The 27,149-nt window shown below is 41.5% G+C and overlaps 1 protein-coding gene across 1 annotated transcript in view; it reads right to left on the bottom strand.

Annotated features, from left to right (window-relative positions):
* Nucleotides 1–2,481: 2,481 nt before the first annotated feature.
* Nucleotides 2,482–27,149, bottom strand: part of LOC119656499 (type-1 angiotensin II receptor-associated protein) — a 28,323-nt gene continuing 3,655 nt past the window's right edge. Inside the window, exons 3-4 of the mRNA XM_038062837.1 lie at nt 8,840–8,909; nt 2,482–3,286 (exon numbers count right to left, since the gene is read on the bottom strand). Of these exons, the coding sequence (XP_037918765.1) occupies nt 3,075–3,286; nt 8,840–8,909 (282 nt within the window). The 3' untranslated portion in view covers nt 2,482–3,074. The remainder of the gene's footprint in view (nt 3,287–8,839; nt 8,910–27,149) is intronic.

Genomic DNA, 27,149 nt, shown 5'->3' with positions numbered 1-27,149 from the left:
GCTTGGTGAACGCAGGCATAGACGATCAATCGACTTCCTTGGTTCTGCTATCAAATTTATTGCGGGTACACCTGATCACGATGACTTTGTTTTGTTAGGAGAACGACAGTCTAGGCTAGTAGGCGCACAAAATCAGCAGGTAGAAATTAATTCTGAGCTAACTGAGAAAATTAATGAATTGACAGAGCGCATAAATTTAATAAAAAAAGAGTATTATGATATCAGCGAACCTGAGTTATTTCAAATTATTATCATTAGAAATCAAAGAGTAATATCCTTATTAACGAACGCTGTCTACTCGGTTACCCTTGTTCAATTAAACATTGTTAATCCTGTCATTTTAACAGACCAAGGGGTCCTCTCAATCGTAAAACAGGAAGAAATGCCCATTACTATAAGTGAATTGACTTCATCTTCTACTGTTAAAATATATATTAGTAATAATGTGTTTAAATATTTAGTTAAAGTACCAAATATAATTACTATTTGTTCTCTCATAGTTGTGTACCCTGTAATTCATAACAATACCATATTAGATTTAAGTAATAGGTATGTTGCCGAGTGCAAAAAAAACACACTGCCACTGGTTAATTGTAAGGAAGGTAAGGGAAGGTAAGCAGTCTGCAAGCACGATCGTTTTGATAAATGCCTTGCAATGATCTTCAATGGAAACGTCGCAACGTGTAAAACAGTCACTTCATATCACATCTCACCAATCGAAAGGGTTGATGATGATACATTGATCATTAATGATGCAACAGCCACAATAGTAGAGAAAAATCACTCGGTGACTGTTACGGGTACATTCCTCGTACAGTTTGAAGAGGATATTCTCGTCAACGACACACTGTACAAAGTTACAGGTAAGGTGTCATCAGTGGTTCCGCAAATTTCAAAGCAGTTCCAACTTAATGTGTCAGCACATTCGACACAGCTGACATTGCCTTACCTGCATAAGGTACATCTCCGCAATTTGGAGAAGATCCGACAATTTGATGCCGACAAAGTCAACAACAATGAGTATGCATGGTATGCATTTGTCCTCGTCGTGGCAACAGTGATTCCGGCTGGTACTATAGTAATGCGTAGAAAATGCCGTGGTAAGCCGACGATCAGACGACCTAACCGACCTATGAATTTCGACGTCGAAAATGAAATCGAACGTATCGTACGCTACATCGCCGATCACAAACAGATTCGGGACGAATCACCTTAAGGGGAGGGGTAGTAATAGCACAATATGAATATTTAGGATATACATATAGAATAAATATTATTGGGTGCAGACATAATGTATTTTATATTGCCTGTACCATAGTTGTAGTTCTCCACTGACATATTCTTATCTTAAGATAATAACAGGACCTTGTTCGAAGAACGCATCTTGTTTTGTAACATGTGTGAACGGGCCTGATAATAAAAATGGTACAAGCATAATGTTATTTACAAGCACCCTATTCAATGCACCCTATTTCGTAAGAAATGTGTGGTCGTTAATGAAGACACTTTGACCTGCGCATTGTAAAATGCAATATGGACATGTGCGCGACACATGATAAAGATAAGATAGGATAATGTTTACAAGATAGGTTACTTTGTAAGAAATATTGTAAGTAGTGGCTAGTCAAAATTTGGAATTTAAATAAAACGGTCGTACGATCCTTCCCAAACGGACTCAAATTGAATTTTATTTTAATTTACACCCCAACATTATGATGGGGAAAAATTGTGCACCATCAAAACGATGTGAACTCACATAACAAATACAATTTAAAAAAAAAGATGGTGAAAAATATATATCTGGCTTCGAAACGTTCCGCCTCGAAAAGTTATGTACCCAAAATAAACAGCCAGGAATAAAATGTGGGAAATGATTTGCATTTAGTACACTTAATCGGTTTAAATAACCATATAAATCGGAAATAGCATAATGGGAAAACGTTGTGCTAAATTTCAGTGTCCCAGACAGTCCAGATGAACAGTGCACGCCGACTCCTTCTGACGAAGGAGTTAACATAACGCCTGCGAAATGAATTATATGAAAAAAGTCTGTAAACTATACATTATTATTATTGAATCTTGTGCAATAAAGAGTGACGACACGTAACAATTGGCAGCACGATGATTGAAGCGGTAGAGCGTCAACATCTCAATCTTAGGTTTGAACCCGACATGCCATGGTTGTGTTCGTCTCGGTGCTGTGAGCTTTTCATTTGCAGCGATAAGTGTGATGATAGTGAAACTGAAGCACAATCAGACTGTGTGTATGCCCTATACTCCACTAAGGAATAAACAGGCAACCGTAATAAAAGCAAATATTTTTTGAATGGTTATATAAGCGATATTTTTTCCTTTGTTTGTCGGGTCTGGATGATCAAACAAAACAGCAATTGTATCTTTTTTTCTGGCTGCAACGAAAGTGGTTACTTAATCTACTTTTTCCCATAGCATATCTCTTCCTAAATGAACCAAAGGCAAATATAATAATTTAATTCCTTTAAAGTTTTTATTAAGTCCTGAGCTATTGATTTGTTTAAGGCAGTCACATCTCGATTTGTTGCCACATTCTATTGAATGTTAATTAAATCTGTTTCATAATTCTCAATAATTTCTATAAATTTAATTTTAACATACATGATATGATAGACTCTAACAATAAATGACACAACAGCTAATGTCTTTTTTAGTTCCTTGCTTTGTTAACATTGTTTCATACATCAGTTACTATTCGGAAGCTGCTAAAGGGTAAATGTTTGTCGAATAATTTCTAAAGATTAAAAATTTGATCGTACCCTCTTCCACCGTTACATCTTCATATTTCAAATATCAAAATTCATTATTATTCAATAAGTTTGTATAAAATTCATATATTATATAATATATATAAAAATGCTTTAAATGGTATTAAATAAAGATAAACAAAAAAATATTTCAACTACTAGTTAAATACACCGAAAACAAAAGGAAACCGAAAGAAGAAACAGACGAGACTTAGTTTTCTTTTCCCGATTGCGTGTGATAAGTAAATTGTGCTTTTCATTCAATCCCCTGTTCCTCTCCTTCAAGTTTCTTCCTTAAAAAATACTCGCCACATTTGGTCCTTGGTTATTTGTCGGCACTGGCTGAGTTGGACGGTCGATATCTTGGTAGGTTCGTTGTTGAGTAGTTGGGAAAATTGTTCCTGTTGTCATAGTTCCACCACGCTCGGTGAACTCACGATGCAGTAGGAGGGCCGAAAAAGGACGGCATATTAAATTAATAATTGAAAATGCGAGAGCCCAACCATCTAAAATAGGGGAAGAAAAGCAGAAGTTATTAGTTGTTGAGTATCTTGTTTATATCAAATATTTGTCTACATTGCACGAATGTTGAAGTGTATGTCGAGGCTTTTTATGAGAAGTGACGATTTATAACTAAAAATCTGCAGTTTATTTCGGCGTAACTCAAAATATACGTATAATAGTCAAGCTATTCCATTAAGCTTAATTATATCAACATAAAAAAGCGGGCCGACCCCGTTTCTGAACGGGACAAAGGCCAAAGAAGAAGAAGAAAATATCAATATAAAAAAGGAAAAAATAATGAACTTCAATAAACAAGCCCCTGTCGCCAACCCATAATAGTTTCTTGCGGATACTCAAGCAAGCACGTTGTACGCCATTCCCTATACATATTTAAGGCACTTTCCGATATGACGTATTTAATGTGGCATTCATATTTACAAAATCGTTAACTTCTCCAAAATAATCCTCCATCGATCGTGGTAAGTTTGTTTTATTCTTTTCTTTAAACACAAAGTCGATATTCTTGTTGACCAAGAGCTCTTTAGCATAATAAGAGCAAGCGTTCATTATCATCAGCGGCGCAACAATTGGTACCGGTCTAGGCCTTAGTAAGAAACCATCTGGATTTTGCCCCGAGGTCCACCAATTTGATATCTCTAACAGTTGTCTGGCGTCCTGACGTACAACATCGCTCTATCTGAGGCAGGGTCTAACACCTCTTCTTTTGCCACCACTTATATTGCCCTATAAACGGGGGATTTTATCCATGACCAAACAGTATTGCTCATGAATTTCATCATCATATAGGCTCTAAAAATTCTTTAGCAATTTTCCTTGCAAACAATTCATGTCTTCTAGAAATAAAATATGTTGGCTGCCAACAACCGTCTGGGGAATTCGCAAATTGTTTGTCGGTTATGAGTTTGGACCGTGGATCGAAACTTTCAAAGCCGTTGAAATTGTAGCCTCCTATCTTTACTTTTTCCAGTTGAATAGTGTTATTTGATGTTGTTGTTGTCTTTGTTTTGATGCTGACGCCTCGTGCATTGGTCACGGTCAGTCTAGTCAATCATATTAATAATATTGCTTGGAATACCGAATTCTTTCATGATTGGCTATGCAGGCAGTATTGAAGCTGATCAAAATATATATAATATAGCAGATGGCCATAATTCAACAGTTTTTCGATCGACTGCTGCAGAGGGAAATTTGATCTATTGCTGGTTTGCCAGAAGTGAAGCGTCTTTAATTTCTTGTGTTTAACGCAATTTGTGGAATCATGGATGAGTCAAAATGCGTGCTGTTTTGGACCGGACCTTGCTTCAGTAGATTACAATTTATGGATCTTTACAATTCAAGGAAGAACTTCATTGCTTTTATCGACTCCAGACTTCCTTGCTGCCCGCATAAACAAACTACCGTTAAGATGACAAAACCGTGTAGATCCATCTAGTGAATATTTCGATTGACTGACTGTATTTGTTACTTCTACAAATTTGGGGACCCAATAATTATTGCGCTGAGTGACGTCTCCTTTTTTTATGTATGAAGCAAATATCGCCTCGTTGTCAGTTATTCGGTCGAGAGAATAAGGCGATAAACCGGTGCGTGTAGTTGGTCGTCCCCATATCTGGCTTGTTGTTCGCCGTAATTCCATCGGCTGCTGGCCACTTATGACTCTGAAGCCAAAGGGACTGTTAATTCCACGCTTGGTGGCAGTTCATCAAAATACTCAACACATCGCTTCAATATGAAAATACATTCGGAAATCAAATTTCCCTGTTTGTTTCAACAGCATCAGCATTGCCGTGTATATGGATTCATCCTGGTAATTTGTTATGAAACTTCCGCACCTGGTGCGGTTGCTGCCTGTACTTCTCGATTTCACAGTCCGGTTAGCTCTCCCGTTTCTCCGCTCCGGAGTTCGTTGTAAGTCTCTGCGCGTGCCCGCATTGCCCGATATACAGCATTCTTCCGATTTGTTTCTAGCTTATAATCATCGTTAAACCAATCATTTAAGCTTTTTTGTTATTACTCTGACCAAATATATTTGTGGCCGTATCAATGACAACGCTCTTCAGGTAATTGTGAAATTCATTTGTCAAGGTTTCGTCTCCAGAGCATTTGATAGTGGCGATTATTGCGGCATCCATTCCCCTTTTATAGGTGTTATGGAAGATTTCGTTGGGGGTGGCTTGTGTATTGACTCTTATCTAATTGTCAGAGGGGATTCAGAGTGGTATTCTTATATGAGTCCGGAACACCATGCCAACGACATCGCGATGGAAGTCTATATTGACCTCCCTACTTGTTCGCACATTCATAAGGCTGAGAAATGACGGCGTTCAACTCTAGGGAACAGTCTGGTCCCTGAACAGTGCACATCTCAAAACGCCGTGATATTAGTCTTATATTGGGGGAACATATCGGCTAGTTGTTGAGAGGCTCCTATTCTTTGTCCTTTATCTTTGTCGGGTGCTTTGTTGTATAGTTAATCCAGTCCGAGGTTCTTTTTCTGATAAGCAATCGTTTTCCGTCAGATCTATCCAACCACCAACTTGGAGAACCAGTTGGCAGTTTGCCCGGTTTTTATGTGTAGGGAGTCACGTTCATCCTTTTTCGTCTACAGTTTTTCATTAAGAAGAAACCTCTAGCGATTATCACGTGGCGGTTGGTGGCAGAGTTGTTGATATTGGTTCAACAGGTGTTTCCCAGATTTTGTGCTCTATCGAGGGTACCGGTCCATGCTTACGCTCCGGGACCTGCACACTACTACCTCTTTCCAACTTTTATGTAATATATGAGTGATATATGTTTTATACTTTATTGCCAGTACATTTGGCTTAAAGAAAAGGTCTGAAGTCGCTTCAGTAGAGACTGCAACATGGAGCATAACCTGCAGTTCAATTTTGATTTACAATACTTGTATAGGGTAAAACTGTAGACGGCCATGAGAGAATTCGGTATCCCGAAGAAATTGATAAGACTGACTAGGCTGACCCTGACCAATGTGCGATGATATCAGATAAAAGCAGCAGGATCACTATCGAGACCATTCCACATCAACAACAATATAAGTCAAGAGAATATCCTATCATGTTTCTTTTTTAAGTACATGGTGGCAGCATCACCACCAAAAATCAAAGAAGTAGTCGCATCAAATGGCACTGGTAAAATGAGAACAATAAAGATAGAAGACTACAACTTTAATACAGTTGATAATTTCTCCTATTTAGGATCGAAAATCACAACCGATAACAGGTGTTCCGCTCGAAACGTTTCATCATAGGGTCAAATCTGTTATAGTATAAAACTTTGTGTTTTGCCAGCCCATATGCGTTCCTCGGAGGTTCTTGGTAAGAAAAATTATGAACTTTTGGCTGCGTTCGAGAGGAAAATCGTTCGAAGAACTGTTGGCCCTCTACATGAGGATGGACGTTCCCGTAATCTATCATCATCATCAGCGGCGCAACAACCGGTATCCGGTCTAGGCCTGCCTTAATAAGGAATTCCAGACATCTCGGTTTTGTGCCGACGTCCACCAATCCGATATCCCTAAAAGCTGTCTGGCGTCTTGACCAACGCTATTGCTCCATCTCAGGCAGGGTCTGCCTCGTCTTCTTTTTCTACCATAGGCCCTTATAGACTTTTCGGGCTGAATCATCCTCATCCATACGGATTAAGTGGCCCGCCCACCGTAATCTATTCAACCGGATTTTATCCGCAACCTGATAGTCATGGTATCGCTCATACATTTCGTCGTTATGTAGGCTACGGAATCGTCCATTCTCATGTAGGGGGATGCTTCTCTCGAACGCGGCCAAGAGTTCGCAATTTTTCTTGCTAAGAACAAAAGTCTCCGAAGAATACATAAGGACTGACAAGATCATTGTCTTGTACAGTAAGAGCTTTGACCCTATGGTGAGACGTTTTGAGCGAAACAGTTTTTGGAAGCTGAAATAGGCTCTGTTGGCTGACAACAACCGTGCGCGGATTTCATCATCGTAGCTGTTATCGGTTGTGATTTTCGACCCTAGATAGGAGAAATTATCAGCGGTCTCAAAGTTGTGGTCTCTTATCTTTATCCTTCCCGTTTGACCAGTGCGGTTTGATGTTGTTGGTTGGTTGGTTTTTGATGGTGACGTTGCCACCATATACTTTGTCTTGCCTTCATTGATGTGCAGCCCAAGATCTCGCGCCGCCGCGTCGATATTGTCAGCATAGACCAGTAGTTGGGAGGACTTAAACCTATATAACGACGAAATTTATGAATGATATCAAGACCGTTTGGTTGTGGATAAAATCCGGTAGCGGGCAAGTCACTTAATCCGTATGGGTGAGGATAATTGAGCCCGGGCCAATATCTATGGTACAAAAAGAAGACGTGGCAGACGCTGCCTGAGATGAAGCAATGGCGTATGCCAGGACGCCAAACAGCTGCTAGAGATATTGAATTGGTAGACGTCGACGTAATACCAGAATGTTTGGGTTTCTTTACTAAGACAGGTCTCGACCGGATACCGGTTGCTGAGCCGTGGATGACTTTTCCATTTTATATTGGGACTAGTGATCATGAATTAAGCTCATTTTTCCGAAATCTTCAACATTAATGGAAAGACTACAGTTTAAAAATTTTCAAAGGATTCCTCAACTTTCGGACCATTTTCCCAGAACCTAGACCTCCCAACCGATATACAATTTTGCAGGTTTAATTCTCCTCTAAAGTACAGATCACGAGTTAAGCATTGTTTGTTGATTTTTTCTTTGTGTGGTATACATCATTTCGTAGCATTTGTGAACCGCTCACTAAGAAATACTTCTCATCATTGCTGCACATTCACCGTCATTGGAGTTTTATCTACCTTATCTGGACTTCGGTATACGCAGGACACCATTGCTTCTATCTGGTTTTATGTTGGAGCTTTTCATGTTTTACCGATATATAACTGTGAGCATTCGGATTTTCGAGTGACTTCGGTTTCCCAGGTACAATTTTGCTGTTAAACTCAGTCTCCAACTTTTTAACGTTTCCGAATGTCATAATTGTTGAATTTCGCCCAGAACCCAGCTACCTGTCTATTTTAAAAGTACTAAGGATAAAATATTGTAGCTGTTATTCCTAAGCTGTCTTGCGGCATAAAATAGGCGCACGTATACACACGGGCAATATGAAGTTCTTGTTGCTTTGGAATCTAACTTATCAGCTGTAAAAAATTAAATATTTAAAAGATAATGCAATAAATTCTTACGTGGCGTAATACCAACATTTTAAAACAAAAAATTATAAAATTGCAAGCCATTCAAATCAGTGCAGATTGTTAATTATAACCCGTTAATTTCATAGCTTTCAACGCTCCTGGAAAGATTGTTTTACTTGAACTTCAAAGTTGCAATTGCAGACTTCAAGAAGCGTTTTAGATTTTTAGAAGATAGAAGATAAAAGTTTATTAAAATCGGTTTACTGTCTGTCGGTCTGTCTGTCAAACGTAATTTATTTTATCTTACTTCTACTACAAAGTCACATGTAATGCACAAAAGTAAAAGAAAAAACTCACTTATTGGGTAGTAAAACGAAATGATGCAGATCAAATCAAAGACAATGCTACAAGCATCTATCAATACGGCCTAAAAGTAAACAAACAATATGTGATTAATTTTCAGTGATTAACTTAGGGGCAAATTCACAATATAATTATTACTCAATGATGTTAACGAAATAATCAATGCATTGGCGGCTTATTTTATCGACTGGCAAGAGTTTACTATATTACTATTAATCGATTCAATGCACAGATAAGAGGAGAAGATAATATTGTGTGAATTAGAGGCAAAGTCGGAAAGCAATTTTCTTCAAAGTCTGGAACGCGAGAATGTGGCATAGCTTTTGTCGTTTATAAGAATTTCGCCCGCAACCTCACAGATTTTAAACTTATCAACAAAAGAATTGATGCGGTTTGAGTAAAATTAAATTTTTCAACGCTTCACTAATCAACGTACATATATGCTCCAAAAAGAAGACAAGGACGATTCAGTAAGCGACGAAGTCAGTATTTGATTCATTGTCTTCAAAGTACATGGACATAGTACTCATTGATTGGCTTATAGAATGCACTATCAGCAGAAATATGGCAACCTCATCGAGTTGTGTCCCTCACCGCAGGATCCACTCTCAAGTTGGGACGACGTTTAATCGGATTGATCACATTCTTATTGAAAAACAAGGTGGATCCAGCATCCTTGATGTATACTCATAACGCGGGGAAAATTGCGACAGCGACCACTCTCTCGTCAGAACAAGATATCGATGCCAGGCAGCAAATAATGGGAGATGGAAGTAGCAGGCCCACCCTAGTTATTAGATTCGATCTTAAAAAGCTGCAGAGTGAAGAAATGCCATCGAAATATGTTGGAACGTCAGACGAACAAATCCTGCAGACGCTCGACCGACATCAGGATGCCAACAGCTTTGATGGAGAGTAGAGTCGTCTACGGTAAACGACCAAATTTAGACTGCTGTAGAGAAAAGCATCTGGCACCAACCGCAGCACAAAAGGGACAAAGGTTGGACGAAGAGTGCTTGCAGGCAATCGATAAGAAAAACGCTACACATATAGTATATCAAGGGCGACCCACTAGAGCCAAACTAGATAAATACCGCTTGCAAAAAGCGGAAGCATATAAATGACGAGATCTATATATTGAAGGATAACTTGAAAGGGTGTAATTGAAAATGCTTCTATAAATTCTTTTAGAATGAAATGAAACTCTGTCCGCGATATGGGTACAACCACCATGAAACTCCCACAAGGGGGTCAACCGCAAATAACAGGGCCGAGAGTCTACCTTCCAGAAATGCTCATAGAGGGCCATCCCAGTTTCCATGGTACCAGATAACTGGGAAAGGTTCGTGGCAAGAGCGAAGTACGTGGGAACGGCACTCCCCAGTGAGTTGACTGAATCAGCCCGGTTCGGAAAACCCTAACGTGATTTTTCTACTCAACTACCGCTCTGCGTACAATAAAACACATAAGATATCACAAAACAATACTAAAACGAAACACATGGAACTGGTGACTGCCCACCATGGTCACTATGGTCATTCGCCCATCATATTGCAGATGGAGTAACGTCAAGGCATTCCTTCTGTCGCCGGAAGCAGCACGTGCATATACATTACTGCCTATGTCATCTACATTACAGATGTGACAGTACACTATGCAGATAAAGAGGATATGAAACCAGTCCTCTGAGCCTGCTCTGGAGGCACAGTTCCGCGAGCTATCATGCCCCGTGAGGAGAAAGACCACCTCAAGCCCAAAAACCACGATGGAATTTTCTCTGGCAGCCACACATTTTACGTACTTATATGTCACCCGACCTTCTTCACATTTGTTTCATCTAATCTGCCACTTAAATATAATAATCTCATCTAACAATCTCATGACCGCAATCAGTCCAAACTTCTGCACCCGACTACTATTGTTTAAATCTGTTTGAAGATTTACAGAAAAACGCGCTAACAATGTCACCCGCTGACTAGTTCAGAACGGTTTTCCGCCCTACGTCGTCAATGCAAAATCATATAACAAAGGGGACCTATATGTGGAGCATGGAAGAAAAGGCCTACATATATGGATCTAGCAGCTCGCCTGCTTAGACCTCATTTAAATCTTATTAAATGTCACAAGCCAAGCCCCAATCTAGTTAAACACGCATTCCGCGATCGTGACTCCCAAATATGTTACTGTCTACTGGTATTTTAGATTCACTTTCTTCAATTTGACCAGTGACGAACGACGAAAGTTGCCTTTCAGCAATATCGTGACGGTTTTTCTCGCTGAGTTTGCGACACTGACTTTAAGAGACCGTATGTGCTCAGTACCCCACTGCTGCAGCTCAAGTTGGCTGTTCCTCTCAACAAGAATAAAAGAAGCATCCGCGTAAGCAACCCATTCAACCATCGAATTAAGCTCGCCCAACAGTTCGTCTATCACCAGGTACCATATAAATGAAGCTGCGATAGATCCATGTGGGTAGTCGCGTTCCGCATTAACCTACGCACCTCACTAACGACTTGGCGAATACTTTCCTAGCATGGAAGTAGCTCTTCCACAGAGTTAACTCCTGGCACACACAGTTTGCAATCTATGAAAAGAATGGCAGCAGGATTCCAGCCCTGAACCATATTTTGCAAATGCAAATGCAGCCAGGAAGCTTATCGGGGACATTCACCAGATAAAAAATTTATGGTCCAATACTTGGAGGAGCTACTCAATGTCTCAACCCAATTTCCGCACATCGAACGAGCAGATGCCGTACAGGTACTCGTCCAACTATTTACACTCGAAGAAGTCGAAGACGCACTAAAAACTCTGAGAAACAACAAGTCCCAGGTGTGGATGAAATATCTTCGGAGCTAATAAAAAGAGAAAAAGTGTGGATGGTGTGGTGACCGCGCTTCATAAGTTAACTTCCGTTTCAAGTTCTGAACGCTCGCGAGCCTCACAAGGCGTACCGTATGAGGTTTGTGTCTAACCGCGAGCATTATGTCAGCTTTTGATCGCCTTCGGGTTGTGACTTGAAAATATCGCGACGAAATGTCAAATCAGCTGAGAAACAAGCAGAATATTCCATTAAATCACATTGAATATAATACATACAATTACATGTTTCGACAAGTAAACGAAGGCTTTGACTGCCCTCGTCGTCTGTGCACACGCGAGGCCCGCGAGTGCTATCGAAACGCAGCTATAACACTATTTCGTCAAACTGAGGACCTTGATTTTTTGTTGGTGTTTATTTTCAGCCCATTCATTTAGAGTCATTTAGCTAAAATCCAGGACTTGGAAGCGAACAAGTAGATGTCATCAATGTAATTGAAATATTTGAGGAAAGATAACATGATCCTGACATGGTAGATAAAACATATCACCGAGTATAAAAAAAATATTGGTACAAGGATGCAGCCTTGAAGGACTCCACTTTTAATCTCAAATTCCTCTGCACCTCGGGCAGCACGTGACATTTTACGATAGCATATGTCAATTTGATAATAACTATTAGTTCCTCCGGAATGCCTTTCCTCTGTAAAACACCCAAGATCTCTCAACTTGTTATTCACGCCGTCGAAAGCTTCCTCCAAATCGATGAAGAGCAGGTAAAGCGAAGATTTGAACTCCGCACACTATCTAAAAATGGACAAAGCAAGAGGATCCAAAGCGGCTACCAACCTGCTCCCTGTCGATAAAGCCTTCGAAATATTCTATGACATGTTTCACTATTATTTTAGCTAGTATCTTTGCGATGGCAGGGAGCAGGCTAATATACCTGCAATTACCGCATTCAAGACGGGTACTTTTTCGGAATCTTAATGACCATCCGTATCCGCACATAATGCTGACTAGCCATCCCCGTATATTGAGCCATTTTCATGATTCCGTAGTCAGCCAGATGATGTAACGGCCCTCCGGAACTTGGTCGGCGAACTGAGTAGCGCCTGAAAAAATTGCAGTTGCAGCGCCGCAGTCTTCCAAACCTCGTGAGGTGGCGGACGCAGCAAGCGACCATCAAATGATTCCTTTCGAAGTCGAAATCAGAGCATCTCTTGTTAAACACATCCAGAAGACAGTTCCTAAATCTACCGCTGATGAAAGGCAGCTGGCGTTATGGCAAACTTTGTATTCGAATAATATGCCACTAATGGCAAGGTAGTGGAAGCTGCAGAAATATGCAAACCTCTCACCATTATCGTTACAGGCGCCAAGACTTTGTTCCCCATCATATATCCGAGACTTCACTCGATCACAATGTCACACATTTTGGAAGCCTCCAGCATTGCATTCAATTGCTCATAGAAAGTCAGTAGCATTGTATTATTGCCATAAGCATTAAATTATTGCTCCTGTCAGGCTTTCCAGGGTACCGTGCCACAAGAAGGAAAGGAATACCCACCAGAGTCCTACCTTTTAGCCTCACTTAACTCGAACTTGTGAAACTGGAGCTCCTGTTCAATTTAGAGAAAGTGAGCATTCTAGGGACCCTCGATACAGTTGTCGAGGAGCGAACACTTATTTCAAAAACAAACTCGTTTCCTAGTACGATAGCCAACATTTTTGACCTTTTCCCCCTTACCCCTTTTTCGAGGTATAGCTAACGTTTCTACATTAAGAAGATTTCGAATCTTACAGGATGATAGCCCACGAATGTCTATTCCTTTTCATCTCTTTTTATGACAAGTAAGGAACACTTTAAGTTAATTTGTACCTTAATAGCGAATACTGTTGAAAACCTCATCTACTTCCTTAGATGTCCGGGTATTGGAAGCCCCACACTACTGTAACTCGTCCTTCCTCCTTCCACAAATGGACTTGAAACCGTCTTTACCGGATGATGAATATGATACATATTTCCTAATCTCATTCAAAGTCCTTCTCAATATGCATGGTTTCCAGCAATCGCGAAAAGACTTGGCTGCTCTTTTACTTATTATCCCTTCGGGTCTATCAATTCATAAGCAAAACCATCCAAAAAAAGGCTAACTCCTCCTATCGATTATAACCATGCCCCAGAATCAAATTTAACCCGTAAAACAGTTCACAAGCTAGTCAAACGGAAAGGACGGGGTTTGCTATCCCCTCCGAGTCAACCGCCAACTACCATAAGGTGTTGGTCATCCAAACGCTCTCAACGTTGCCACTACTAAACCAAATGAAATAATTAAAGCCTTTTGTGCGTTTCGTGAAAATAACCATCAAGGCAATTCACCGGTCAAGCCAAAGAACAAAAAGGACGAGCATAAGGACTTGGAACGAGCTGAATTATTCAAATCCCCAGAGGTGCACGGAAATTTCCCTTGACTTTTTATATGGATTTATCGATTTTAACGCCGGCAACGTTAAGAAGTTGCTAGCATTCATATGTAGGATGGGATGGACTAGGGCCGGCCGAGAAATTGCAGTCTAGAATGGGAAATGAAGAAATGTATCGCGTTTCGATATGTTTGTAGGTCACCGTTGAGCAATCATCATTAATAAAAGCTAGATTAAAGGTGTAGTAAGAATTGGCTGAGAAATGTCGTAAATAGATGTGCATGACCTGATTTCTTGAGCTCCTGTTTGGACGTGAAATACACCAAAATGCGAAAAGAAACAACTTAGAAATTATGTATACAACTGTTTATTAAATGTGCGCATAATTGAGGCCTGGCGATTGTTGGGAGTTGTTTGTCAAAGAGGCTTTCATAGATTTCCTTCTGAACTTATAGTTCTCTTCAGCTTAAAACATGCAGATACCTAAATTTACCCTCCTTATGGGGTTGTCTACGAAGTAAAAACGATTTGATTATTGCTACAACGATAACGCGGTTCTAACACTAACAGCATCAGCATGGTCAGCCAAAATCGGGATTAACGATGGACGTGGGAGTTCTGCATGAATATCCTTTACATGGTTGCTACGCGGACCTGGAGCAATGTTGAATAACTTTCTTATTCCGCTTAGAGAAACCGAAAGTATTTGCTTCCATAGAGAAACACAAGAAAAGGACTACCTTCGGTTCAACAGAAAAACCTTGTACATTGATTTTTCTAGGCAGTACGAAAGATCTCCTCAACTAGCTATACTAGTTAAGCTGTAATCAAACCTGAAGTCACGGAGTAATGTTCGTGATCACAATGGCTGAGAACGGTGAACTTTGGGTAGATCGACTGAATCTGCATGTTAGTTTTAAAACATGATATCCACCCACAAGAAAGCTAAAAACAAACAAAAACCACAACGCAATTTCGATCTTTACGATCAAGGTTTGAATGAAGGGCCAACGCTAAGCTCAAGATTGGAAAATCTTTGTTTTTAATTTAGATTCTCATATATTCAATATGGAACCATTTCTACTGGTACCCAGATCTTAATGGACGAGCCAAAACAGGTCGCTAATACAAACTTAGTTGACACGAGAATCTAGTCGTAAAAAAGACTGGCAAAGATACTTTTAGCCAAGGTTATTGAAAGCAGTAACTGGATTTTGCACTAAGCACAGCTTAGGACAGAACTCCTCTTAGAGATTGAAGAGCTGCATCAAAAAAAGACGTGAGTAATCTTTCAACGTTGTGTGGGTGGTGAGTGATTAGTGCTGAGAAGGGACAATTCGGCACCCAGAATAAGACTCCCTGGTAGGTAGTAAACCGCATGTTAAGGCAAATTGCTTGGTAATTATCCTGACTCCCGATATTCCTGAAATTGACGTAAGGAATTTAGTTCTTAATGTAGAGCCGCCGTCCGTAGCGTATTCTTCGTCTTATTCATTCTGTCCTTATTAGTCGGGAGATTAAATGATGAAAGACAATTATGTACCACGTCCAAAAATTGCAGCTTGTTGATAAGAATATTAAGGGTTTAAACTTCCGCCGCTCGGAGAATTGACAAAACCTAAACCACGCCGAAGTGAATTTTTTGTTGAGGATGCAGGGAGTCCCGAGTCCGCATCCACTTGGTGATAAACTCAACCTTGGCTGTTTAACCCAAAAAAGAGGGGTCCTTGGACCACAAAAGAGGAAGTAAGTTGCTTCGTCATCAAATGGATGCGAATATTTCGATCAAATTTCAACGGAAGAATCTGTTTATCATGCACTGTGAGGAGCATTACCCTCTTTATATTGCATTTCTGGATCTAGAGAAGGCATTTGATAGTGTGCTAAACAAACTCATCTGGTATGCTCTGCGAAAACATCTATTACCAAAAATATACTCATGCGGTGGATTCAATTCCTCTATCACAATCCAAAAAGGAAATTTCATGTGGTGGGCATGTCAAAGCAGCTTCGTGCATCTGTCGGTGTTCATCAAGGGAGTGCCCTCTCATCATTTCTCTTTCTTCATGTTATGGACACTGTCACATGGCCGATGCCGATGATGTTTTTCTAGCGTCTCATAGCAAAGCTTATCTCGAGCAACTTGTCCAAAAGTGGAATGATCGCCTCATGCAACACGGTCTCAGATTGAATCTGAATAGAACTGAGTTTTTTAATGAGACAGGCACTATCACTGTCAGTAACAGCGATCTGTCCAGATCTGAGCAATTTAAATAATATCAGCCAACTGCGTTATGAAATCGCTTCACGTAAAATAGTATTTCATAACTGGCGTTCTTTGTGATTGGCATATCAGCAAACGTCTCAAGTCGAAAATTCACCGCAGTGTCGTCCACCCTGTTGGCTCTCTATGGTTCTCAGTGTTAGCTGATATAAAAAAAACGGTAGTGGAGACGAAAGTGTTACGTCGGACTTGTGGCGTAACATGCCATGATCACGTCCGAAATGAGAATAAACGCGATCGCACCGTTGCACCCATCGTGGAAAAATTGCGAGAGAGACGTATTCGATGGTAATGATCAGGTAGTTCGCGCTAACGAGAATTCACTTGACAAGATTGGTCTGAACATCGAATTCGATGGGACAAAAGTCGCTTGATACGCTGAATAGTGAAAGCCTCGCGACTGCATTCAGATCAGGCAACCGCAAAAACTGAAGAAAATGAAGTTCTATTCAAGTTTTTTATAAATAATTTCATATTTCCCGTAACTAATTTGAGTAATGTTTATAATTTCGTTTTTGTATAAATTGGCTTCTTCATAACCACCTGAAGAGCGTTATCATTGATACGGCAACAAACATACGGTCCAGCCGCAAGAAAAGTGGAAACGACTGGTTTGACAATGAATGTAAGCTAGCAACGGAACGGAAGAATACTGCATTCAGAGTAATGTTGCATTCTCAAAGAATACGAGCATGCGCAGAGACTTACCAAGAACTTCGTTGAGCGGAGAAGCGACTTCAAAGACGGAAGAAGGAAGCCTGGGAGAACCAACAAGTTTGTGAACTTGAAAAGTTCAGGGAGCAACCGCACCAGGCGCGCAAGTTTTACCAACAGTAGGATGAAGTCTTATACACCTCGATGCTCATCCTATCAAGGGAAATCTGATTTCCGACAGAATGGGCATATTGGTGCAATGGGTTGAGTATTTTGATGAACTGCTCAACAGCCAAAATACCGGCGAGTTGGAGGTCCTGTCAACTGAAGACGACGGACAAATGCTGCCACCAACAAGCATAGAAGAAACAGTCCGTGCAATCCACCGGCTTAAAAACTATAAGTCGCTAGGAAGCGATGGTTTACAGCCGAATTGGTTAAATATGGAGGCGACAAACTACACCAGGTGGGACAGCGAATCAATGCCTGACAACTGGCAACAAGGCACTATCTGTTCCGTACATAAAAAGAGGGATATCACGCAGTGCAGCAATTATAGAAGTATCACGTTGCCGAGTACCATCTATAAGATATTCTCCGCTATCCTGCTAGGCCAGATAGCCCCATACGCCCACAACATCATTCGTCCATACCAAAGAGGCTTCACTCCAGGCAAATCAGCAACAGATCAGACTTTCTCTCTGCGGCAAGCGATCGAAAAACTGTTGGAATGTGGCCATCAGTTGCACCATCTTTTCATCGACTTTAAAATCGCCGATGACAGCATAGCCAGGGTAAAATTATACACGGCCATGAGAGAATTCGGTATGCCAACGAAATTGACAAGACTGACTAGGCTGACCCTGACCAATGTGCGAGACTAGATAAAAGCAATAGGATCACTCTCGAGACCATTCAACATCAACAACGGTCTAAGACAAGGGGATGCCTTATCATGGGCCCTCTTCAACCTGGCTCTGGAGAAAGTGATTCGCGATGCACACGTAAATGCGAGAGGCATCATCCTCTTCAAGTCCACCCAACTACTGGCCTACGCTGACGATATTGACATTATGGGATGAACAACCCGAGATGTACAGTCTATCTTCATTCTGATCGAGCAGGCGGCGCGAGATCTCGGGCTGCACATCAATGAAGGCAAGACAAAATATATTGTGGCAACGTCAGCGCCAAAGTACGAAGAACCTCGAATCACACTGATCAAATGAAAAAAATAAAGATAGGAGACTACAACTTTCAGACCGTTGAAAATTTTTCCTATCTAGGGCCGAAAATCACAACCGATAACCGCTATGACAATGAAATCCGTGCACGGTTGTTGGCTGCAAACAGAGCCTAAATGTTTCGCTCGAAATGTTGACACTTCATTGTTTCAATTATGATATTTCATTCCTTTCCTTTTTTGTAAAAGTGTTTAATATCAGTTCCTTATATTTTCCACTTTCGTACCAGCAACCCAACCTGCCTTCTTTTATTCATATTTTGGTTAAAGTGCCAACAATACTAACTAAATTCCAAGTGTTCTAGCTAAAGTGCTCGAACACCTGATCCGTTTCGTCTTACTTTTGGAAAGAACATTTTTTTTTTATTTGTTGAGTGAAAGAACAGTTTGGTAACCCCTAGAGAAACTAATTTCAATTTAAACAAAGACTGGAGAAGAAATCCAGAGAATTATTTCAAATTTCAAGAAGGATTCTTCGGAACGTTCGAGCGGCCAGGCCTGGGTGAAGTTCCAGGTAACAATCAAATTCAGTCATTAGAAAATGTACCGATTGAACATGAATATTTCAAAACGGATTATTATGTATAATCAAATATTCGTCTTGGTACAACAGTATCAAAATATATTTGAAAGAGTAATCTCAACGTTCGACGTAGAATCAAAAGGGGATGGAATGCAGCCTAGAGGGTTACACCAGTAACGATTCGATAGCCGCACAAATGCCTAATGTGGATGGCTTAAGGAGGGGGTAAGGAGCCATTCTGGCTCCCTCGCTTATTGGCTGGCATCTCCAAGGAGGCAATGGAGCGGTCATCGGACTACTACAGTCCAAACCTAGCCACAATTAATCAATTGTGGAGCAAAATGGAAGACCTCAATTATTGAATCTGAGAGCAATATGATGACCCCAAGCCACCGGGATACGACATGGAAAAATATATTGAACTTAAAAGTGCTTTGCAAAAGCATCGCAACACGTTAAACCAGGTCAAGGTCGATCTCTGCTCAACTAACAAAAGATGTAGTATCTTAGAGCAATTGTCACTGGCGAGGCAGAGAGAACTAATCAGATATTTGTCATTAACTATGGACCGGATAGCTGAGTGGTTAGAGCACAAAGCTATCGTACGAAAGGTCGTGTGGGAGTTGTAGCTGTGAATGAGTATTTGAGTCAAATCAGGGTAATAATCTCTGGCGAGCGCAATGCTGACCACATTGCCTCCTACAGGGTACTGCAATCCTGTAGTGTACCGTGACGGTCTTGAATGATCCAATATGGATTGTTGCGCCAACGATTATTATTATTATGGAAAACTATGCTTCAGCCTGGAAAATAATGAAGGACGGATACTCTCACAACTGTTGGTAAAAAAACCGGATCGCCAGAGCCATATTCTCTGCAAACAGTCATTGACTAATCCGAAAGAACTTCAAACCATTATTCATTTTTGAAGTTTTTGAAGAATTGCTTCCGCTCACTTGAATCAATCGGTCATAAGGACAAGCAAAAAACTCTAAAATCATTACCTTCGGTGGTGGAAAACCAAAAAGCCCATTATAAGTGTAAAATGTGACATTTTGCAGTTCATCCGCAAGTAGTTTTTACAACTGTCGGCCGCCAAACGGCTGCAATTTGCACAGAAACGCAAATTATGTGCTGTCTGAAATCGGGACGCAAGGCCAGCACGTGCAGTTTACGCAACTGCATCAAATGGGACCGGAAGATACTACTTCACCTGGGTGGAGATATCAGTGGTAGGGCCAATCGAGGTCTACCTAACGGCAACAAAATAGATCCAACAACTGTGGATCAGGAAGATACTTTGATATCAAAAATCACGGAAATAAAGAAGCATATTCATAATCAAGAGTCCAAAGAATCATCAATAATCCTGGCAGCTGCAAACCATTCAAAACGTCATGGTTATGTTTCTCTAGGCCAAGATCGATGTTATGTCTAATAATAGACAGACTATGGAATGCAGAACAATTTTGGACTCGGGCTCTCAGGTCAATTTTGTGACTTAGAGGCTTGCGAAGAAGCTGGGAATTTAATCATAAAACTTCAGTTAGCAATAACGAACTTTTCTGCTCGACTTGAAGCCTTTTTATTGCCCCTTATTGTATCCGTGCAATCAACAAAGTTATTGGACATCTCATCATGGAGAATCAATCCGATTGATTTGAATTGTCCACAAAGAATTGATGTATTACTATGAGTGGAATTCTATCATCTCAACAGAGGGTTAGTTGAGCTAGCTGGCAACTTACGGACTCTTCAAAACACTGCTTGGTTGGGTGATTGCCAGTAAGGTCAATTAAGGGGAAAGACACCATATGACGTGTAGAGTTTACAGTGACGATGTAACGCACTCAAGAGCTCAACGAACATTTTTGAAAACTTGATGAAGTTGATTATACTCAACCAACAGTTGCGAAATTTCGCTCAACACACCACAAGAGGCATTAACGGTCAATTCATAATGACATTCCGTTTATCGATAACCTATGTTCTCCTGCCTTGGTGATTCAAGACAAATTGCACTCAGTAGATTTTTATCACTTGAAAGATGGTTGGGCAAAAATACTGCGGTAAAGGCACAGTACGGCGAATTCATGAAAGAATATGAATCATTGAGCCATGTGTCGATGATCGAACCTAACAACCTATTATCAGCACACTACTTCATCCCTCACAATTGTATATTGAACTTACAAAGTGCTACAATACCTTGAGGTACTCAACCTTTGATTTTAAATCTACGCCAAACGAAACGCGAGATGCGCAGCCATCAAAAGAGACGCAGCAATATCGGCTTGAAAGCTGTAGTGAAGTCTGTGTAAATAGTATGCACTTCCTACCGTGAATTTAGACAATTAGCGACAAAGTTGGTAAAGTCGAGCGGGTTGGAGGGAGTGGACCAAAGCCATGTTACTCTTTCACTATGTGAAGGTCAAAGGAGTTTGGAAGATCGTCGTAGCCAGGGCCGACATTTTGCATCAAGTTTACCAATGAGATACTCCACAAGGAGAAGGGTAAGAAGGGGAATTATAGGTGATGCCGGGCAGGCTACATTCAATAGCGACAGGGAAGAGGAGGGAAAATATAGACTGGGGAAAAATGGTGGCAGAGTAAATCACAAGATAGTTGGGAGAGTTAGCTGAGGAGACAGAGAACTTCATGGACGGAGGGGAGTTGCGAATATGGGACCAGGAAGGTCTGAGGTTTCCGCGTTTCAGTGAGTCTTCAGCACTGGGCAGATATTCTCTTCTGGACTTACGTATTAAGGATTTGATCGAGGAACGCAGAATTTTGAAGGGGAAAATATACACAGAGTATGATAAAGGTGCATGCATGTGCATGTTTGGCGGAATGATTCCTACGGTGACATAATCGTAAATGGGGAGGAGGAGGAAAAGATGATTTCGATACGGAGATGGAATTTAACAAGTATTTAGGCACTTTCGTCAGTTGTCTTACCAAGCACAGTGTCATCTCTGCCACAACGGACCTTCAAGGAGCTCGGAATCTAAAATCTTGTCATCTGCGGGCACTGCCAGCAGTACTTAGAGGTACGGAATGTATTAAAATTCCCGACGATTATAGGGTTGCTTGATATACTACAGTTAATATGCATACTATAACCAATAAAAGGGACACAATAGTTTTTTAAGGACACAGTGCAATTCGTGCAAACGAGAATTCACTTGCCAAGATTGGTCTGAACATCGAAGTCGATGGTAAACGACCAAAAGGCAGACCTAAGCAACGGTGGCTTGATACGCTGGATGGGGATTTGAAAGCCTCGAGATTGCACCCAGATCAGGCATTCGATAAAGCCAAATGGCGAAGCCGATCACGACGAGCCGACCCCGCTTGTGAACGGGACAAAGGCTGAAGAAAAAGAAGAAGACAGTGCAAATATAATAATTAGATCGGTGGCTGAACCGAAAGGATGGTAAAATTGATTATTTCTCTACCCTACTTTTAAGCGGATACGGAAGCGTTCAGTGTTACCTGCACAAGAGTAGGAAGGCACGATTCCCGGACGGTTTGTTTTGCATTGAAATGGTGGACGACGCGGATCACATGTTTTTATTGTGGTATGGAATGAGGTTCGATGGCAACTTTATGCAGATACAGACGAGTTCGCTCCGGACAACATTGGTCAGAGAGACACTGAGGAGCACTCACAGGTAGAGTAATGCCGCGCATTATGTTCGGGTTCTTTTTCTCGCGAAGAATATTGAGCTCGACCAATAAAGGGACCGGATGGGAGATGGTTTTTTGAACTACAATTCTTTTCCTCTCCCCTGTTTGACATTAGAAATTACCTGACCTGCAGACATCCTGAGGCAGGAGAACGGGACGGCTAGGTCGAAGTAATGTATCAAACGGTTCCAGGCTATCTTTCTCAAGAGGGGGCGGTGTTTAGTTGGTAGTCCGACAGATTGCCGTTGCGTGAATCAGACCATCCAACCAATCAAAATGAGAAATAAAACGAAGGAAAATACCTTGTAAACAGAAAACTAATTTCTAAACTCACAAATTAGAATTACTCATTCCAATTTCTGAACAGCACATGTTTTTCTAATTTCTGCGAGTTCTAATTTTCAGGCGGCCTAATATAGCTAAACCCACTTACAGTGATAATTTCAGAATTTTTACCCTCACCAATTTGCATTTATAAAATTCAACATACTAGGTTGTTCAATAAGTTTTGCGGTTCGATAAGAGAGGGCGTTGCTATTAGCCTAATTTTTTTTTGTAACGTTGGTACACTCTTTATATGAACGTATGTGAAGTTTCATTCATTCATGATTGAATTTTTATTTGTGAGAGGTTTAAAAGAAAAAAAAAGCTTCGATTAGTACAGTAGAAAGTTGGGTTGCTGAAATTAAACGTGTTCGTACAAGCCTTGAAAACGATCCACGTCAAGGACGACAACACCAGAAATCGTAGAAAAAATCCAGGAGATCGTATTAGAAAATCGTCGAGTGACTGAAAGAAATTTAGTAGAAGCCCCGATCACACGATATTTTTGAAAAGACATACACTGTCGTAATCACCGAAAGAGAAGAATGGTCGACAAATGGCCATGACTCTTTTCAGATTACAGACTTAATAATCTTCACCAACGTGTCAGTCACGGAGGGGGATCGGGCGCAGGGGTGTTCTCGGAGAATCCGATTATAGAACTGGCCCGACCCCTCGGACCCCATTCCATTGACAGCAGAAGAATGTCTGCGACAAAAATTGAGGAGTCGCACCATTCGAAACTGTTCCGACAGTCGGGCGGCATTATCAGCACTAAATAGCAACGACATATCAAGCCAGTTGGTGTGGAGTTGTCATCAGGTGCTGCTGAAACGTGGCCGACTGAACGAAATATTCCTGATGTGGCTGCCGGGGCACTCTAACATCGTTGATAATGAGGAGGCTGACAGACTGGCTCGCCGAAGGTCTGGATCCACAATGGTGGGGCCCGAACCAGCTCTTGGAATCCGTCCATTTACTGTCAAGTCTACTCTGAAGGGTGAAATTGCAAGGATTCACGTAGCCGAGTGGAGAAATTTGGACTCTTGCTGGCAGGCGAAAATCCTTGTGAAAGAGCCTGGGGTCACTAGAGCGGCATTTTTGTTGTCCCTTAAGAAGTTGGACATGAAAACCCTAGTAGGGCTTTTAACGGGCCTTAAACTACCATATGGAAAAGATTGGGGTAGTGGTTTCGGCTATGTGCAGCCAATGTGAGGAGGAGGAGGAGATGGCCCTGCACTTTTTATGCAGCTGCCCGGCATCCTCAGATCTCAGACGAAGACACCGTCGCAAGGTTTTCTTCAATGAAGAATCTGCACACTCTCTGCCTCTGGAGAATGTTCTCAGATTCGCTAAGGCCTGCGAACACCGTAGGCGGGAAGCCATTGAATAGGCGATTTACAGGAAAAGTACAATGGGCCTAACAATGGCCTGAGTGCTCGGAGCTGCGGCTCCCCCATTAAACTAAACTAAACTAGTAGAAACCCTAGGCATCTCATCTCATTGGGTAGTGTAAGCAATATTTTGACTGAAGTATTGGGTTTCAGAAAGCTGTGCGCACAATGGGCGCCGCAACAGTGAAACAAAAACACATTCGAATGCGACTTTCTGGATTCTGTGGGTCGATTCGTCACTGTGGATGAGACTCGGGTCTATCACCATGATCCTGAATCAAAGCAAACGACAAAGAGTAGAGTGAACCTGGTTATTCGGCACGAAACGAGTTCGTGTCCAGAAATCGGCCAACAATGCGTTAGCATCAGTTTTTTTTGGGATGCGAAAGGAGGAATTTTGTTTATGGATTTCTTGCAAACTGGTAAAACAATAAATTCTGAATATTATTGTAACCTTTTAGATCAGTGAAGGAAAAAATTCGTAAAAAAGACTAAGTTTGCAAAAGAAACAATTACCTTTTCATCCGTGTCACAAGAGCATTTTGACAATGGCTAAAATCTATGAATTCAAGTTCGAATTGTTGGAGCATCCACCATATTCACCAGATTTAGTCCCTAGCGACTTCTATCTGTTTCCAGACCTAAAAAATTCATGAGTGGAAAGCGTTTTTCATCAAATGTGAAGTCATAACAACTGTGAAAGCGTATTTTTCAGCCCTGCCAGATTCTCACTTCAGGGATGAAATTCATAAATTAGAATCTCGTTGGAACAAGTGTATTGATATTCACGGAGACTATACTGAATAATAAGGTGCATTTCAAACCATAAAATTGTGTTTTTCTTATCGAACCGCAAAACTTATTGAATAACCTGGTACACAGAAATGAGAATAGCGGAACATTAGGAACGAATTCTATAGTCAATGCGTGCTTACGGTGTTTCTAGCAAAAAAGTTAAGGGACTAGAACACGGTACCGCCTCCGTCGCTACTAGTGATTTTTATTTGACATCGATATCGATATTTCGGGAGCAACTTTTTCCCTTCGTCAGTGCCGGGTGTTTACTCAACTAGCCAACAAATATAGATAGAATAGCTGAAAGGAACTGTATGTTGGGGGATAAATAGATCTTTGACGAATAAGTGTTTTCTCGTAGTCAATATGAGAACAATTCACCCATTGTGCTTTTGTGGTTCTACCTTGTTAGGTAAAGCCACACATTACGTTGAGCGTCTTTATTCGGAATACCGGACAGAACTAGACATTGTGCTTCAGTGAGTGGTGATGTTAAAATACCAGAAAATTTTTCATCTTCCTTTTCACTAACTGCAGGCATGTCAGCCACTACATGACACTTTGGAGAGATTAATTAAATTGCAAATTACTTTAAATCCACTCAAGGCAAAATTACACTCATTACATGAAGACGGGGCATAATCTTCTTTTTATTTTCTTAAACTCACAATTTTCAACTTATCAATATTCATATTTTTTCAATTCAAAAATTAATTAATCATGGCCTGCTATGCCACGGAGAACACCGATGGTGGCCACTGTCAATCAAATTAATAATATTGGAAATAAATTTCGAATGTTGTTAACCCTGCTGCGCCACATCACACCTAGGGGTTTCAGCGACCGAACCCGAAATGTGTTCCCCATCATACGGCGAAGCGAATGCGACGCTGATTTGAGGCGCAAACGGGCTTCAGCCTGGATAAGGAGACAGCCGTTTTCTGTCTCCCGATCTCGAGCTGAAAGAAATGCTCTCCACGCTCGAGAACACGGTACGGACCTTCGTATGGAGGCTGTAGCGGCTTCCGGACGGCATCCGTACTGACCACGTGCGTGCACGTGTCCCGCTCCCCGGGCGCTCAGGCAGGTGCGGACGAGTGTCGTGGGGGAGGTGTGGCTTTCATGTGACAAAGGTTGTCTTTCAGCAGGCGCAGCAATCCCGAATCTGTGAGACCCGATCTCTTGTTGAAGACCGGATCACTTGGGAGCCTTGGGCTCTCCCCGCATACAAGCTCTGCGGGGTGGGGGCAAATTCCTCTCGGCGGGTTTTTCCCAGGTCGAGTAGGACGAGAGGCAAGACTTGAGTCCAGGACGGATCGTCGCGGACCATAATGGCGGCTTTCAACGTCCGGTGCCAACGTTCTAGCATCCAATAGGATTACGGGTGGTATGCCGTAGTTCGCTAGCATTTAAAACCCAGGAGTTTGCCTAACTCAGAGAAAAGGGTGGATTGAAATTGCATTCCCTGGTCAGTGATGACCACTGCAGGGATGCCAAAGCGAGGGATCCACTCTCGACAGAGGGCTTCGGCACAAGATTGCGCCGTAATATCCTTCAGAGGTACTGCCTCAGGCCACCGCGTAAACCTGTCGATGATTGTAAGGCAATACTTGTAACCGTGCGAGTCTCGCAAAGGTCCTACTATGTCGAGGTGTACGGTGTGGAACCGCTTGGTTTTGTGGGGATATGAGCCCACTTCTTTCCTCACATGCTTGGTGACTTTACACTTCTGGCATGCGATGCACTCTCTGGTCGAGGAGTTGACATCCTTGTTCATGGAGGGCCAGAAGTATTTTTCGGTGACTAGCCGATTTGTCGTCCTGATGCCTGGATGCGCTAAGTCGTGAATCGGGTGGAATACTTCCTTGCGAAAAGTGGCCGGAATGTATGGCCGGGGTCCCTTTTCCGAAACTTCGCAGCATAGAAAGAGGTTGGAGCCGAAGATGGGCAACTCCCGAAATTTGTATTTGGGGTTGGATTTGAGGCTCTGAAGTACTGCGTCATCCTCCTGCGCCTTGGCAATGGCCGAGAAGTCGAGTGCGACGGGGATATTAACCTCGGAGACACGTGACAAAGCGTCAGCAACTATGTTGCCCTTGGCGGACACGTGCTGGATGTCTGACGTAAACTGGCTTATAAAGCTCAGATGT

This window comes from Hermetia illucens, chromosome 5, assembly GCF_905115235.1.
Source record: "Hermetia illucens chromosome 5, iHerIll2.2.curated.20191125, whole genome shotgun sequence".
Lineage (NCBI taxonomy): Eukaryota > Metazoa > Arthropoda > Insecta > Diptera > Stratiomyidae > Hermetia > Hermetia illucens.
The sequence above is the reverse complement of the archived record's forward strand: the minus strand, read 5'-3'. Positions and strand labels throughout refer to the sequence as shown.